The 14,665-nt window shown below is 41.1% G+C and overlaps 1 protein-coding gene across 1 annotated transcript in view; it reads left to right on the top strand.

Moving 5' to 3' along the window:
• Positions 1-14,665, top strand: part of slit3 (slit homolog 3 (Drosophila)) — a gene marked incomplete in the record, with an annotated part of 622,921 nt that overhangs the window by 260,828 nt on the left and 347,428 nt on the right. Inside the window, 1 exon segment of the mRNA XM_037675457.1 lies at positions 9,901-9,972. Within this exon segment, the coding sequence (XP_037531385.1) occupies positions 9,901-9,972 (72 nt within the window).

Below are 14,665 nucleotides of genomic sequence, written 5' to 3'. Positions count from 1 at the left end.
GAGAGACGAAACGTTTCTACATTTTTTTTGTTTGTTCTTTTGTTGATTTGCTTTGTTTTTGTTTTTTTTGTTGTTTTTTTTAATGTCCAGAGGACCAGATTTAACTTTTTTAGATTTTTCTACCTGGATTATTGAGCATGCATCAGGATAAACATCTGACACACGGAGCAAGTGAGAACAGAGGAAACAGGGAGAGAAGCAGCAGCCATGCTAAGCTAACGCTAGCAGGAGCTAACAGAGCCAAATACACCAATAAAAACTGAGAACTGTTGAAAGATAAGAGGTGTTTTAAGCACTATCCAACAGTAGAAAAACAACTGTCCTAAGTGTGTTTGTGAACTAGAATGAAAAACTGTGCAATAGACAGATAAATCCAGAAAACAGAGACGACTCGAGCAAACAATTCACTCGAGTTACCGACAGACAAACAGGAAATGACGCAATATGTCTCACTACGAACGTGCAACGTCTAACCACAACGAGGCAGCATACCATACCAATTTATTTCTAAAGCACTTAAAATACAACAAGCATCTACCATACCATACCATACCAACTTTATTTATAGAGCACTTTATGCACCCAACAGGACCAAAGTGCTTTACACAATTATATAATACAATACAATGATAAAATGGAAGGGTAAAATTTAAAACAGGAATAGAATAATAAAATAAAATACAAACACAATAAAACAAGGTAAAACATCTCAGATTGTGCTAAAAGGCCAAAGAAAAAAGATGAGTTTTAAGAAGGGACTTAAAAACCTCAATTGAAGAGGCCTGTCTTATGTTCAATGGAAGGTCATTCCAGAGCCTGGGAGCTATCACAGAAAAAGCTCGGTCCCCTCTAAGCTTACGCTTTGTCTTCGGGACCTTCAGAAACAACTGGTCAGCTGACCTGAGTGAACGAGAGGGTGTGTAAGAATGTAGCAGCTCAGACAGGTATGGAGGGGCATGGCCATTTAAAGCTTTAAAAACATCTGCATCTGTCCGAAGTGCTGTACAAAACTAAAAACAAAACAAAAAAAAATAGTAAAACAATAAAAACACCTAAATATATATTAAAAAAATAATCAGAACATCACAAGTAAAAGAATACAACATTAAGACACAGATGCTGACTCACTCTAGGTTAAAAGCCAATGGAAAAAAAATGTGTTTTTAAATGAGTTTTAAAAACAGAAAGTGACGGGGCCTGCCTGACCTCCAGTGGCAGCTCATTCCACAATTTAGGAGCCAGAGCTGAAAAGCCTCTGTCTCCTCTGGATTTATAAAAGGATTTTGGGACTGCTAAAAGCATCTGGTCAGAGGATCTAAGAGCATGTGATGGTATGTAAAAGTGAAGCAGTTCAAACAAATAAGAAGGACTAAGACCATTCAAAGACTTAAAAACAAACAATAGAACTTTAAAATGAATTTGAAACTGGACAGGAAGCCAGTGAAGGGACATCAGAACTGGAGTGATGTGCTCACGCCTGTACCAGTCAAAAATCGTGCAGCAGCATTTTGTACCAGCTGTAACCGTGAGAGCGAGGCCTGGCTAACTCCTATCAACAGAGAGTTACAATAATCCAGGCGTGAATTGATAAAACCATGGATTACTGTCTCTAATTGGTGACTAGAAAGGAGGGGCTTGATTTTTGACAGGCGCCTCAGCTGAAAAAAAGAGGACTTAACCACATTGTTGACATGGCAGCCAAGTTTCCGGCAGGGGTCCATTTTTACTCCTAAATTTGTCCAAATGGATTTTTCATATGGGGCCAAAGAGGAAAAATTCAAGGTGGAGAAACTGCTAGGGCCACAGGATTTAAAGACCATAACCTCAGTCTTTTTTTCAATAAAATGGAGGACATTAGGTGCCATCCATCCTCTAATGTCATCTAGACAGTCCAGGAGAGACTGAGTGGAGCCATTTTGTTTCAAAGGGAAGTAGACTTGAAACTGCACGCCATGATTTCTGAAAATAGAACCCAGTGGCAGAAGGTAAAGAGAAAATAAGAGAGGACCAAGAATAGAGCTCTGGGGTACCCCCCAGGGGAGTGCAGCAGAAGCAGAGGTAAAATTATTCATCATCACACTGAAACTTCTATCAGAAAGGTAGGACCTAAACCACTGCAGAGCTGAACCAGTGATACCCACCCACTGCTCCAGTCTGGAGATGAGAATGTCATGGTCAACTGTGTCGAAAGCAGCTGTTAAATCTGAAAGCACAAGTAAAACACAGTTTCTAGAATCCAGTGCTAAAAATATGTCATTAAAATCCCTTAAAAGAGCAGATTCAGTGCTGTGGTACATTTTAAAACCAGACTGGAAGACCTACAAAATTTTAAATTCATCCAAAAATGCCTTCAGCTTGTGTAAACAACTTTTTCCAAAATTTTGGATATAAAGGGTAACTTGGAGATTGGCCTAAAGTTTGACAAAGAAGATGGATCAAGGACAGGTTTTTTCAACAATGGTTGCACCACAGCATGTCTAAAATTGCTTGGTACCACACTAGACATCAAACTGCTGTTGATCACATTTAAGGTAAAGGAGCCAACAGTAGCAAATACCTCCTTAAGAAAATATGGAGGAACAACATCAAGGGGTGAACCTGATGATTTCATACTGGTGACCAGTTTCTCTAGATAGGAGAGGGAAATAGGCTCCAAATGATAAAAAACAGAAGGACAGGGGACCAGGATGGAAGGGTCAAGGGATGAAAAAGAGATACAAGCCCTAGTGTTAATAACCTTGTCCAAGAAGAAATGAAGAAACTTATCACAAAGTTCTCTGGATGCTTCAAGAGGGATATTATTCGGCCCCCTTGCGTTAATACTTTGTAGTGCTGCCTTTTGCTGCAATTACAGCTGCAAGTCTCTTGGGGTATGTCTCTATCAGTTTTGCACATGGAGAGACTGAAATTCTTGCCCATTCTTCCATGCAAAACAGCTCGAGCTCAGTGAGGTTGGATGGAGAGCATTTGTGAACAGCAGTCTTCAGCTCTTTCCACGGATTCTCGATTGGATTCAGATCTGGACTTTGACTTGGCCATTCCAACACCTGGATACGTTTATTTGTGAACTATTCCATTGTAGATTTGGCTTTATGTTTTGGATCATTGTCTTGTTACAAGATAAATCTCAGTCCCAGTCTCAGGTCGCTTGCAGACTCAAACAGGTTTTCTTCCAGAATGGTCCTGTATTTGGCCCCATCCATCTTCCATCAATTCTGACCATCTTCCCTGTCCCTGCTGATGAAAAACAGGCCCAAACCATGATTCTGTCAACACCATGTTTGACAGTGGGGATGGAGTGTCCAGGGTGATGAGCTGTGTTACTTATACGCCAAACATATCGTTTTGCATTGTGGCCAAACAGTTTGCTTTCGGTTTCATGTGACCAGAGCACCTTCTTCCACGTTTGGTGTCTCCCAGGTGCCTGTGGCAAACTTTAAACAACACTTTTGATGGATATCTTTGAGACAGGGCATTCTTCTTGCCACTCTTCCATAAAGGCCAGATTTGTGCAGTGTACGACTGATTGTTGTCCTATGGACAGTCTCTCCCACCTCAGGTGTAGATCTCTGCAGTTCATCCAGAGTGATCATGGGCTTCTTGGCTGCATCTCTGATCAGTCTTCTCCTTGTTTGAGATGAAAGTTTCGAGGGATGGCCAGGTCTTGGTAGATTTGCAGTGGTCTGATACTCCTTCCATTTCAAAATGATTGCTTGCACAGTGCTCCTTGGGATGTTTAAAGCTTGGCAAATATTTTTGTAACCAAATGCGGGCTTTAAACTTCTCCACAACAGTATCTCGGACCTGCCTGGTGTGTTCCTTGGTCTTCATGATGCTCTCTGCTCTTTGAACAGAACCCTGAGACTCTCACAGAGCAGGTGCATTTATACAGAGACTTGATTACACACAGGTGGATTCTATTGATCATCATCAGTCATTTGGGACAACATTGGATCATTCATAGATCCTCACTGAACTTCTGGACTGAGTTTGCTGCTCTGAAAGTAAAGGGACCGAATAATATTGCATGCCCAACATTTCAGTTTTTTATTTGTTAAAAAAGTTAGACACATCCAATAAATTTATCCTGATGCATGCTCAATAATCCAGGTGGAAAAATCCAAAAAAGTTAAATCTGGTCCTCTGGACATTCAAAAAAACAAAACAAAGCAAAACAACAAAAAAATGTAGAAACGTTTCGTCTCTCATCCGAAAGACTTCCTCAGTCTGAGCTGCTGTTTTCAGCTCAGTCTCTTAAATAGCACCTTCTCAGGCAATGTGGATATCCTAACTGGGCCTTCCTGAAAGCAGAGAAGAAACCCAAACAGGACTCCAGTCAGCCAACAGGTGAAAAGGAGGAACCCAGACCCAGACCAGTGGTCATTCCATATGTTCAGGGAGTATCAGAGAAACTGAGACGTTTATTTTCTAAACATAACGTCCCAGTGGCTTTTAAACCCCAAAATACATTACGGCAAAGACTGGTTCATCCCAAAGATCCAGTCCCCCGGCACAAACAGAGTAATGTTGTGTATGCTGTTCAGTGTCAGGAGGGCTGTGATCAGTCTTACATCGGGGAAACAAAACAGCCACTGGCCAAAAGGATGGCCCAGCACAGAAGATCAACATCATCAGGCCAGGACTCTGCGGTCTACACTCATCTCCAGGCCAGCGGTCACTCTTTCAGGGATGAAGATGTTCACATCCTGGACAGAGAGGAACAATGGTTTGAGAGAGGAGTAAAGGAGGCCATCTTTGTGAAAAGAAATCATCCATCGTTAAACAGGGGTGGAGGCCTCCGGGTTCAACTGTCCCCCTCTTACAGTGCTGTGATTGCTAGTATCACCCATCCCTCTGTGAACAGTAAACAGCCATCAGTGTGCTAATGATCCATTGTTAGGCTGATGGTCCTTCTTGAGCATGTGATCAGCTGGTTCTGGTTGTCAGCAGCAAAACTGGTTGATCCACTCTGAGACGGTGCTATTTAAGAGACTGAGCTGAATACAGCTCCTCAGACTGAGGAAGTCTCTCGGATGAGAGACGAAACGTTTCTACATTTTTTTGTTGATTTGCTTTGTTTTTTTGTTTTTTTTTAATGTCCAGAGGACCAGATTTAACTTTTTTAGATGTCAGATGTTTAGTTACTCCTCTGCTTCCTTTAGTGGTAATGACACATGTAGCAAACGTAGTCCTATGGTAGCTTTGGAGAAGAGGCTGTCTGAACTGGAAGCTCGGCTCCACGCTGTAGAAAAGCCATTAGCTAGCCAGGTCCCCTTAGACATCACGGAACCACAGAGGCTAGCTCCCGTTAGCGGTCCTCCAGCAGACCCCGAGCAGCTGGGACCCCAGGCCGGCTGGGTGACGGTCTGGAGCAAGCGTAATGCTAAGGCTAAGCCCCCAGTTCACCACCGACCTATTCGCGTTTCTAATAGATTTTCCTCACTCAGTGACACTCCCGCTGAGAAGCAGACCCTGATTATTGGAAGCTCCATAGTCCGAAACGTGGCTTTAGGGACTCCTGCGGCCATAGTCAAATGCAATCCGGGGGCCAGAGCAGGCGACATAGAATGTCATCTGAAACTGCTGACTAAGGCTAAGGCTAAATACAGTAAGATTGTTATTCACTTTGGCGGTAATGACACCTGGTTACGCCAATCGGAGGTCACTAAAATTAATGTTGCTTCGCTGTGTGACTTTGCTAAAACCATGTCGGACTCAGTAGTTTTCTCCGGCCCCCTCCCCAACCTAACCAGCGAAGACATGTTTAGTCGTATATCGTCATTTAACCGCTGGATGTCCAGGTGGTGTTCTGACAACGACGTGGGCTACATAGATAACTGGAGTTCTTTCTGGGGAAAACCTGGTCTGATGCGGAGAGATGGCATCCATCCCACTTTGGACGGAGCCGCTCTTCTTTCTAGAAATATGGCTGATTTTGTTTATCCCCCAAATTATTAACAACCCAGGGTCCAGTCCAGGAAGCAGAGTTGTAGTCCTCCACCTCTCTGCTGCTTCTCCTCTGCTACCCACCCACACGCACATTGAAACAGTGTCAACTCGCCCACGGCTCAAATTAAATAAACCAAAAATCAGCTCTAAAAATATAAACCATAAAAATCTGATTAAAATAAACACAGTTACTTTACCAGAGCAAAATCATAAAATCATTAAATGTGGATTATTGAACATCAGATCTCTTTCCTCTAAATCCCTGTTAGTTAATGAACTGATAACTGATCATCATATTGATTTATTCTCTCTGACAGAAACTTGTCTACAACATGACTATTTTGTTGGTATAAATGAATCCATTCCTGTTAATTATTTAAATTTTCATGTTCCTAGAACAACTCGCTGAGGTGGAGGAGTAGCTTCTGTAGTGAACTAGGCCTCCAACCAAATCCTGTCTCTGAAGAACTTCATGGGACAGGAACTGTTATTTCATTGATTTGAATCCAGAAATACAAATTAGCTCATCCAGAGACTAATTGTATCCTGAATTAATCAATTGAAAGAACACTCTTCTTTTTATATTATCATTACTATTTTACAATATCTTGATAATCAAAAAGTGTGTTTAGTTCATATCATTTCTAATGTTGAAGTGAACCACTCATTTTAAATCAACTGTGAAACAGTATTAATGATTTTTTAAACCTAATTTAAAGTAGAAATCAAGTTAAATGTCTATGTTACAAAGTAATTATGCATTTTTGATCTTCTGTCTGAAATGAGAAAGGTGTGATGTCAGTCAAAAGTCGGAGACAGTCGCACACAAGTTATTGGAACGTACTGTCATGTTTTTAAACCTCTCAGACAGAAACAAGAAAACTGGCACCTGTAAGTCTGTCATTTCTCCAAAACATTTCTCTGTCTGTTCCTAAACATCTCCGTTGTTTTTCTGACTTTTAATGACCCTCTGACGTGACTAAAACCACACCCCTGTTGGTTATTTCAACCAATCAGGACTTCCCAAAAGTGACCGGAAGCAGAACTCTTTAAAAAGTCGACACTTCCTAGTACCAGGGAGAACAGAAGTTCTGAAAGAGAACAGAAGTTCTGAAAGTTCTGAAGTGCTGGAGTTAGTTGGGAGTTCTTCCGAGTCCAGTTGGGATTATGGAATCGTGCACACCTGAGTGGAACCGTTGACGGACTCACAGCTCGTGTGAGTCCACCCGGGAGGTGAGCGTGTTGTTGAACGGAGTACCGTCACTACTTCGGACGATTCTCAGCCATCCTAAGGAGACGCTGAAAGGTAGCGTTGAAATGGAACTCCGTACCAGAGCTGACCTATCTTCTGCAAAGGTAACGAGTCGCTTCACTACCGGGTGTACCAGGGCTGAGCTGGGGTCGGATGAAGGGGCCATTCCTCGTCAACACACTTTCTTCCTCCACATCTTTTCTCTCCATTTAAACTCCTTCATTCCCCATCTTTAAAACTCTTCTATCTTGCCAGTAATTAATCAAGATTTCTTCAGAAATGTCTGTTGTTTTTATTAAGTAAAACGTGCCAAGTTTTATTAATCAGAGCCGATCAGCATAATCAAGAGTACAATGTTTTGATGTTAAATTTTGATTCTGTTAATAAATGACCATATTTATTTTGATGGGTCAAAGAAAATTAACGTCCCATGTCACTGATTAAACCATCTCCAACACAGTAACTCTGTCACATATCTGTCAAGTAGCTCGAAAAAGTGAGAACCCGTTATTAAATATTGATTGTAGTGGAGCTCTAAGCTAACTGAAGCTAACCTAGCCCTAATCTCACTACACTGGACTCATCATTGTTTGTGATGCATCCCACCACCGCTGTATCGTCTACGAACTTTACAATATGACAGCCTGAATGAGTGAGTGCACAGTCGTATGTGAGCAGAGTGAGCAGGAGAGGGCTCAACACACAGCCCTGAAGGGAGCCAATGCTGAGGGTTAAGGTGAAAGATTTGTGAATTATCTCATAGTACTCACATAGTACTGTCAATTCAAAGATTTAAATTGGCAGCAGTGTGGCAGTCTTTGTCAAAGTGTCTCTGGATCTTTCTAGTTGGGGACTGCCATGCATTTGCATGGCAGTCACCTATTATTCTACACCTCAGAATGCATCTACATTTCTGGACAGTGCATGTGGTGGGAGACAGAAGTACTCCAGCTAAAATAACATCGTTGCTGGACAACGTCTCCCACCCCATGTATGAAGCTGTTGCTGAACTGGAGAGCTCATTCAGTGACAGATTCCTGCATCCTAAATGCACAAAGGAGCGTTACCGCAGGTCCTTCCTCCCAACATACTCAATAAGGGTTAAATGCATGCTGACCTCTGCTAAAACACACACTCTGCCTATAATACTGGATTATAAATAGGCTGTCCTTATCAATGTTCAAACACATATTGAACATTATTATTGATATTGTTTATCTTATTTCTTTATATATTGTATTGTTTATTAACATGTAGGAACTTTTGTGTGATATCTTTATATCTTTTTATCTGTTGCTACTGTTACACTTGAATTTCCCATCCGTGGGACAATAAAGGCTGTTTCTATTCTATTCTATTCTATTCTATTCTATTCTATTCTATTCTATCTCCATTAATGCGGCCCAAACCATGTCTACCCCCACAAAAGTTATATCAAAATGACTGGCTCGGCCCCGTGATGTGTGCTATTGTAGAGGAACATATATCTGTGATATATTATCCATAACTTAAACGGATTCATTCATTTTGTGTTTCTGGACTCAAATCAATGAAATACAGTTCTTGTCCCAGGAAGGCCAGATTTGACCTGAGGCTTAGTTCACTACACTATTACTTTGATTGGTATTTCGAGGTACCATGGCATCGTAATTTGTGAACAAAGACGCAATATTTCACCAACTCCAGGAACTATCTGATGACAGCCCACTTATTATTCTACACCTGAAAAGCATATCTTTTTCAACATTAATGCGGCCTGAACCGCAATGTGGACCCCCATAAAAGTTATATCAGAATGTCCAACCCTGCTCGGGGAAGTTTGCAATTACTTTTATTGGCATTCACAGTTACCATGGCGACATATTTTGCTAACAAAGATGCCAAATTTCACATAGGAAATTAATAGGAGAAAACTCTTCACAGAAACTGAGTAATGTATGGAGACATTTTGGTTCAACATGCATGGAAGGCACCTATTATCACCTATTATTAGTAGTAATTAGTAATAATAATAATTAACATTAATTATTAATGTCAAAAATGATATATTTTAATAATAATACTGATTAATGTTAATAAATAATATTTGATATTGATATTAATTATTGATATGAATGTTATTAATACGAATATTAATTAGTAATAATGTTTTAATATCAATTAATAAATGAACAAAATAGTAATACTGGTTAATATTAATAATTAATCAGTATTAGTTATTAATATTAATTATCATTAATATTAATATGTATTATTAATAATTATGTAATAATAAATAGGCAGTCCCCGTCAAAGTTTCTCCAGGAATTTTCTAGTTCTTTAATTTTCTCCTGCAAATACCTCTCCATTGATCTCTCACACATGCGCACACACACACACACCTGAAGACAGCAGATGGCCTCCCTCCACCATTATTTCTGATACTTCCTTTGTCTTTGTAGCTATTTGTATTAAATAATTTACAAATTTCATATCCTTTCTCGTCCACCTCTCTTCATCACGTCATCCTTTTATGTCTTTGTTCTGTAATTGGTTGTGTGTATGCAATCATAAAGCACTGTGTGTGTGTGTGTGTGTGTGTGTGTGGGGGGGGGGGGACACATGTTTGTGGTTTTGTGTATCATTTTACTTCATAGACATGTGTTTTTGTGCTTTGAGTATGTCAGCTAATGTTTTGTCACTTTCTGCACATCCCTCAGAGACCTGAGTGAGAACCAGATTCAGGCAGTTCCAAGAAAAGCTTTCAGAGGAATCATAAATGTCAAGAACCTGTAAGTAAAATTACTCTTTTTAACTTGTGCCTTAATTTTTTAGGACTGTAAATGTATATTTTATAATTCAAAAGCATTCAAGACAAAAACAACTGTACTTTATTTGTAACAGAAGACGGTTCGCTTCTCATCCGAGGAGCTTTCTCAATTCAAAGAGCAGAGAGTGAGGGGTTCAGGTTATAAAGCTGAGATAAGATACACATATGTAGATTGACTGTTTGGTTCACATAGATAGAAAGGACAGCCTCAACATTGAAGTTTACAGAAAACCAACCCACACTAACCAGTATCTTCTGTTTGACTCTTGCCATCTACTGGAACACAAACTCTCTGTCATCAGAACTTTACAGCATCGGGATGAACGTGTCTCCACAAAGACAGAAGGTAAGGAAAAGGAACAGAAACACATCCAAGAAGCTCTCCAAACGTGGATATCCTAACTGGGCTTTTTTAAGTCGGCGAGGAAATCTACCAAACACACAAATAAACAGAAAAAGGTGAACAGATGAAAAAGCATTGTCATCCCTTATGTTGCTGGAGTATCAGAGACATTCAGAAGGATTTTCAACAAACACACCGTCCCAGTACATTTCAAACCCAGCAGGACTCTCAGACAGAGACTGGTCCACTCTAAGGACAAAACATCCATACACAAACAGAGTGGTGTAGTGTATGTGGTCCAGTGCAGCGAGGACTGTCCAGACCTCTACGTTGGAGAAACTAAACAGCCTCTTCACGGACGCATGGCTCAACACAGGAGATCCAGCTCTTCAGGACAAGACTCAGCTGTTCACCTACACCTCACAGATAAGGTTGTTTTTGCACCTGATAGTCCGGTAGACTCGGTTCGGTTGGGGACCAATATTCATAACATTTTGTTTAGATTTGAGCTGGTGCGTTTGCATTCACACTGCACTGTGCAGTCGGGTCAACCTGTTGAACCAACCTGTTCCCCCGCTCGCCTGTGGGGGTGCTGCACCAAGAACTACTGAAAGAAACAACACAAAAACCTCTGAAGAAAATTCTTCTTCTGGAAATAAAAACAAAAACGAAGTGGCATCAAGTTTTTTTCTTGCTACTCTACGGTGAAACCAGACGTGTTTTCCCTCTCTGCCCCCCCCACCCGCTTCCCTGCTGCGCTCTTTTGTCCTGTGAACCCTTAAAAAGCCTCTTTTTTTTCCTGCATACCTGTTAATTGGAAGGATCAGCTGGTCTCTCAACAAAATCGATCAACTTCTCCTGACAGGAGTCAGGGTAAGGAGGACCCTCTGACCTCTTTAAGGAACAAATTGGATTCATGATGACAACTATATTCTACTGTTTGGGTTGGTGGAATCTGGTTGTCTACAAATTCGTGTGGAGGTGTTGAAGCTTGACTGTGCTCGGACTGAATGTGGAGCTGTGATAGGGAATTGGAGCAGCTGTATCAGGACTGTGATCTTCCTGGCAACACTCATGAATGGTGGAATAATCTGGAGAAGCTGTGAGCTCGATTTTTGGAGTAAAGGATCAATTCGGCTGTTTTGCAGTTTCCATCAGAGAATATGTACAGCAAAACTTTAAAGGCAGAAACAACAATTACGAGTTCTGTCTGACCCAAACTGTGGCCTTGATGCCGGACTTATCTCAACTCCTCCTGGAATGTTTTGAAAACAACAAAGATGCTTTGACTGTTTCCTCACCCCTCCCTCCCCCAAGGACATGGACATGTAACAGAACCTCAACTGAGCTGAAGATGAACGTCACCTCTTATCTGGACAATGGCTGAGGGGGGGCTCTGGACTATGCTACGACTTTCCCTTAAACATTCAATGTCTTCACCGCCTATATGTTCATGTATAACGTCTGTTTATGTTCAATCCAAAAAAGTTCAATCTGGTCCTCTGGACATTCAAAAAAACAAAAAACAAAACAAAGCAAAAAAAATGTAGAAACGTTTTGTCTCTCATCCAAGAGACTTCCTCAGTCTGAGGTGCTGTATTCAGCTCAGTCTCTTAAATAGCACCTTCACAGAGTGGATCAACCAGTTTACTGCTGACAACCAGAACCAGCTGATCACATGCTCAAGAAGGACCATGAGCCTAACAATGGGTCATTAGCACCTGATGGCTGTTTACTGTTCACAGAGGGCTGAGTGATACTAGCAATCACAGCATTGTAAGAGGGGGACAGTTGAACCCGGAGGCCTCCACCCCTGTTTAATGATGGACGGTTTCTTTTCTATTTAAGAGACTGAGCTGAAAACAGCACCTCAGACTGAGGAAGTCTCTTGGATGAGAGACGAAACGTTTCTAGATTTTTTTTGCTTTGTTTTGTTTTTTGTTTTTTTGAATGTCCAGAGGACCATATTGAACTTTTTTGGATTTTTCTACCTGGATTATTGAGCATGCATCAGGATATTGTCTGTTTATGTTGCTTTGCTGTAGTAAGTTTTTTTGATGCCTCAAATCGTGCCCTGTCTAGGACACGGTGTGAGAGATCTTTTTTTTATACCGTCTCTCCTCATGTTTTCTTTCCTTTTCTTATCTAAGCAAAATATTATTCTGAATAAGAATAAGAAGGCCACGCTAATTATTTTAGCCGCAGCTTCGTGCACTCCGCCCATCTTCGGACGACTGTACATACATATCCCCGTTGTATCTCGGTGCAATGCCAATAAAGTTTATTCTGATTCTGATTTTAGCAGTTTTAGGAGTTAAATTTTGTCATCTTTCAAAAATGGACTCAGCATGAGCAGAAGATGAGGCAGAAGACCATGGAAAATGTTGTTTTTCCCACAAGGCAGCTGACGGCTCCATATAAGGTCAGAGAAATGTGTGCTTGTTTGCCCTGCGCTGTACTCCACTTCTTGCTTGTGGAGCGGGGCCCGGTCTGTTTACATTCACACTGTACTCAAAAAACTGCACTGGAGTTCTCTTCGCCGAACCGAGATCTAGGTTTTAGCCGGGGCCAGAGTTTGCCTTTTTTTTCCGTGACAGAGTTTGATGGTGCGTTCACACCTCCCCAAATGAACCGGTCTTTCTAGGAAAACGAGCTAGAGTTCGATTAAAGCGGACTAAACAGGGCTGGTGTGAATGCACCCTAAGGGACACTCATTTGAGTAACAAAATGTGCACATTTTGGACTGAAAACACAGATGGTTTGAGAGGGGAGTGAAGGAAGCAATTTATGTAAAAAGAGAGAAATCATCTCTTAACAGAGGAGGAGGCCTCAGATTTCAACTTTCAAAAACTTATGATGCAGCTTTAGGACTGATTCCCAGCCAGTTTCACACCTATCAGATGGGAACAGAGGGGCCTCATCTGTGAATTAGCTTAACAAAGACCTTAACAATCCCCTACTGTGAGGTGTGATGCAAGATATGTCAATCGGCATATGTATGTGTATCTTATCTCAGCTTTATAACCTGAACCCCACACGCTCTGCTCTTTGAATTGAGAAAGCTTCTCGGATGAGAATTGAAACGTCTTCTGTTAGAAATAAAGTCAAGTTGTTTTTGTCTTGAACGTTTTTGAAATTACCATGTCCTGGATGACTGAGAATCTTCACCAGCGTATATTCTATAATTTATCCAGTTTTTATTCACTAAGCTTGATGTGTTCTTTCTTCAGTATTGAGATATACCAACATATGTTATAGGCATAATTGTTTGTAACAAAAAAATGCATACAAAGGCACACATTGATTTTAAATAATCACCCATCCATCCATCCATCCATCCACCATCCATCCTTCCATCACCCATCCATCATACATTCATTCAACCTTTATGTATACAGGTTAATCCCATTGAGCCTTGGGGACTCATTTACAAGAAATTTAAATTAACATAATCTACCACCCATCCTTTCATTATCCATCCATCCTTTTCTCATCCATCCATCATCCATCCATCCATCCATCCTTCCATCATCCAGCCATTCAATTCATTCAGTTTATTTATATAGCGCCAAGTCACAATAGAAGTCATCTCAGAGTCAGAGTCAGAGTCAGAGTTTCTTTATTGTCATTCGCACCTCATGTGGTACATGTGGTGGAGCGAAATTATGTACACAGGGTCCCAGTTACATCCAACAATAAAATATCTAAGAAAACAGTAATAACATCTAAGATATGAACTAAGAAAAACATCAACTAAATATACACTAAGCACTCATAACATAAAACATTGAACATCAGCACAAACATGAACAGTCTGTGAGCAGATGTGCACGCATGAACACATCAACATTGAAACAGATCAGCAGCAACATGAAACAGATCAGCAGCAACATGATATGGTTTTTCACAGTGATTATTCTAGTTAGAGATTCATGAGTCTAACAGCCTCAGGGTAGAAGCTGTTCCTCAGTCTAGTGGTTCTACACTTAATGCTCCTTAACCTCCTTCCTGAGGGGAGTGGGGCAAAAAGTGTGTGTGCTGGGTGGGTGGGGTCCTTCATGATGCAGGTGGCCCTCTTCCTGCATCTGGAGGTGTAGATGTCTGTGATGGTGGGGAGACTGATTCCGACAGATTTCTGTGCAGCCTTCACCACTCTCTGCAAAGCTTTTCTTTCTGCAGCTGTGCAGCCTCCATGCCACACATTGATGCTCGAGCACAGGATGCTCTCCACTGCACACCTGTAGAAGGAGGTGAGGACTGAGCTTCCCAGACCAGCTCGCCTCAGCCGTCTGAGGAAGTAGAGTCTCTGATG

This window comes from Nematolebias whitei, chromosome 4 (assembly GCF_014905685.2).
Source record: "Nematolebias whitei isolate Nwh7 chromosome 4, NemWhi1, whole genome shotgun sequence".
NCBI classification, from domain to species: Eukaryota; Metazoa; Chordata; class Actinopteri; order Cyprinodontiformes; family Rivulidae; genus Nematolebias; species Nematolebias whitei.
The sequence above is the reverse complement of the archived record's forward strand: the minus strand, read 5'-3'. Positions and strand labels throughout refer to the sequence as shown.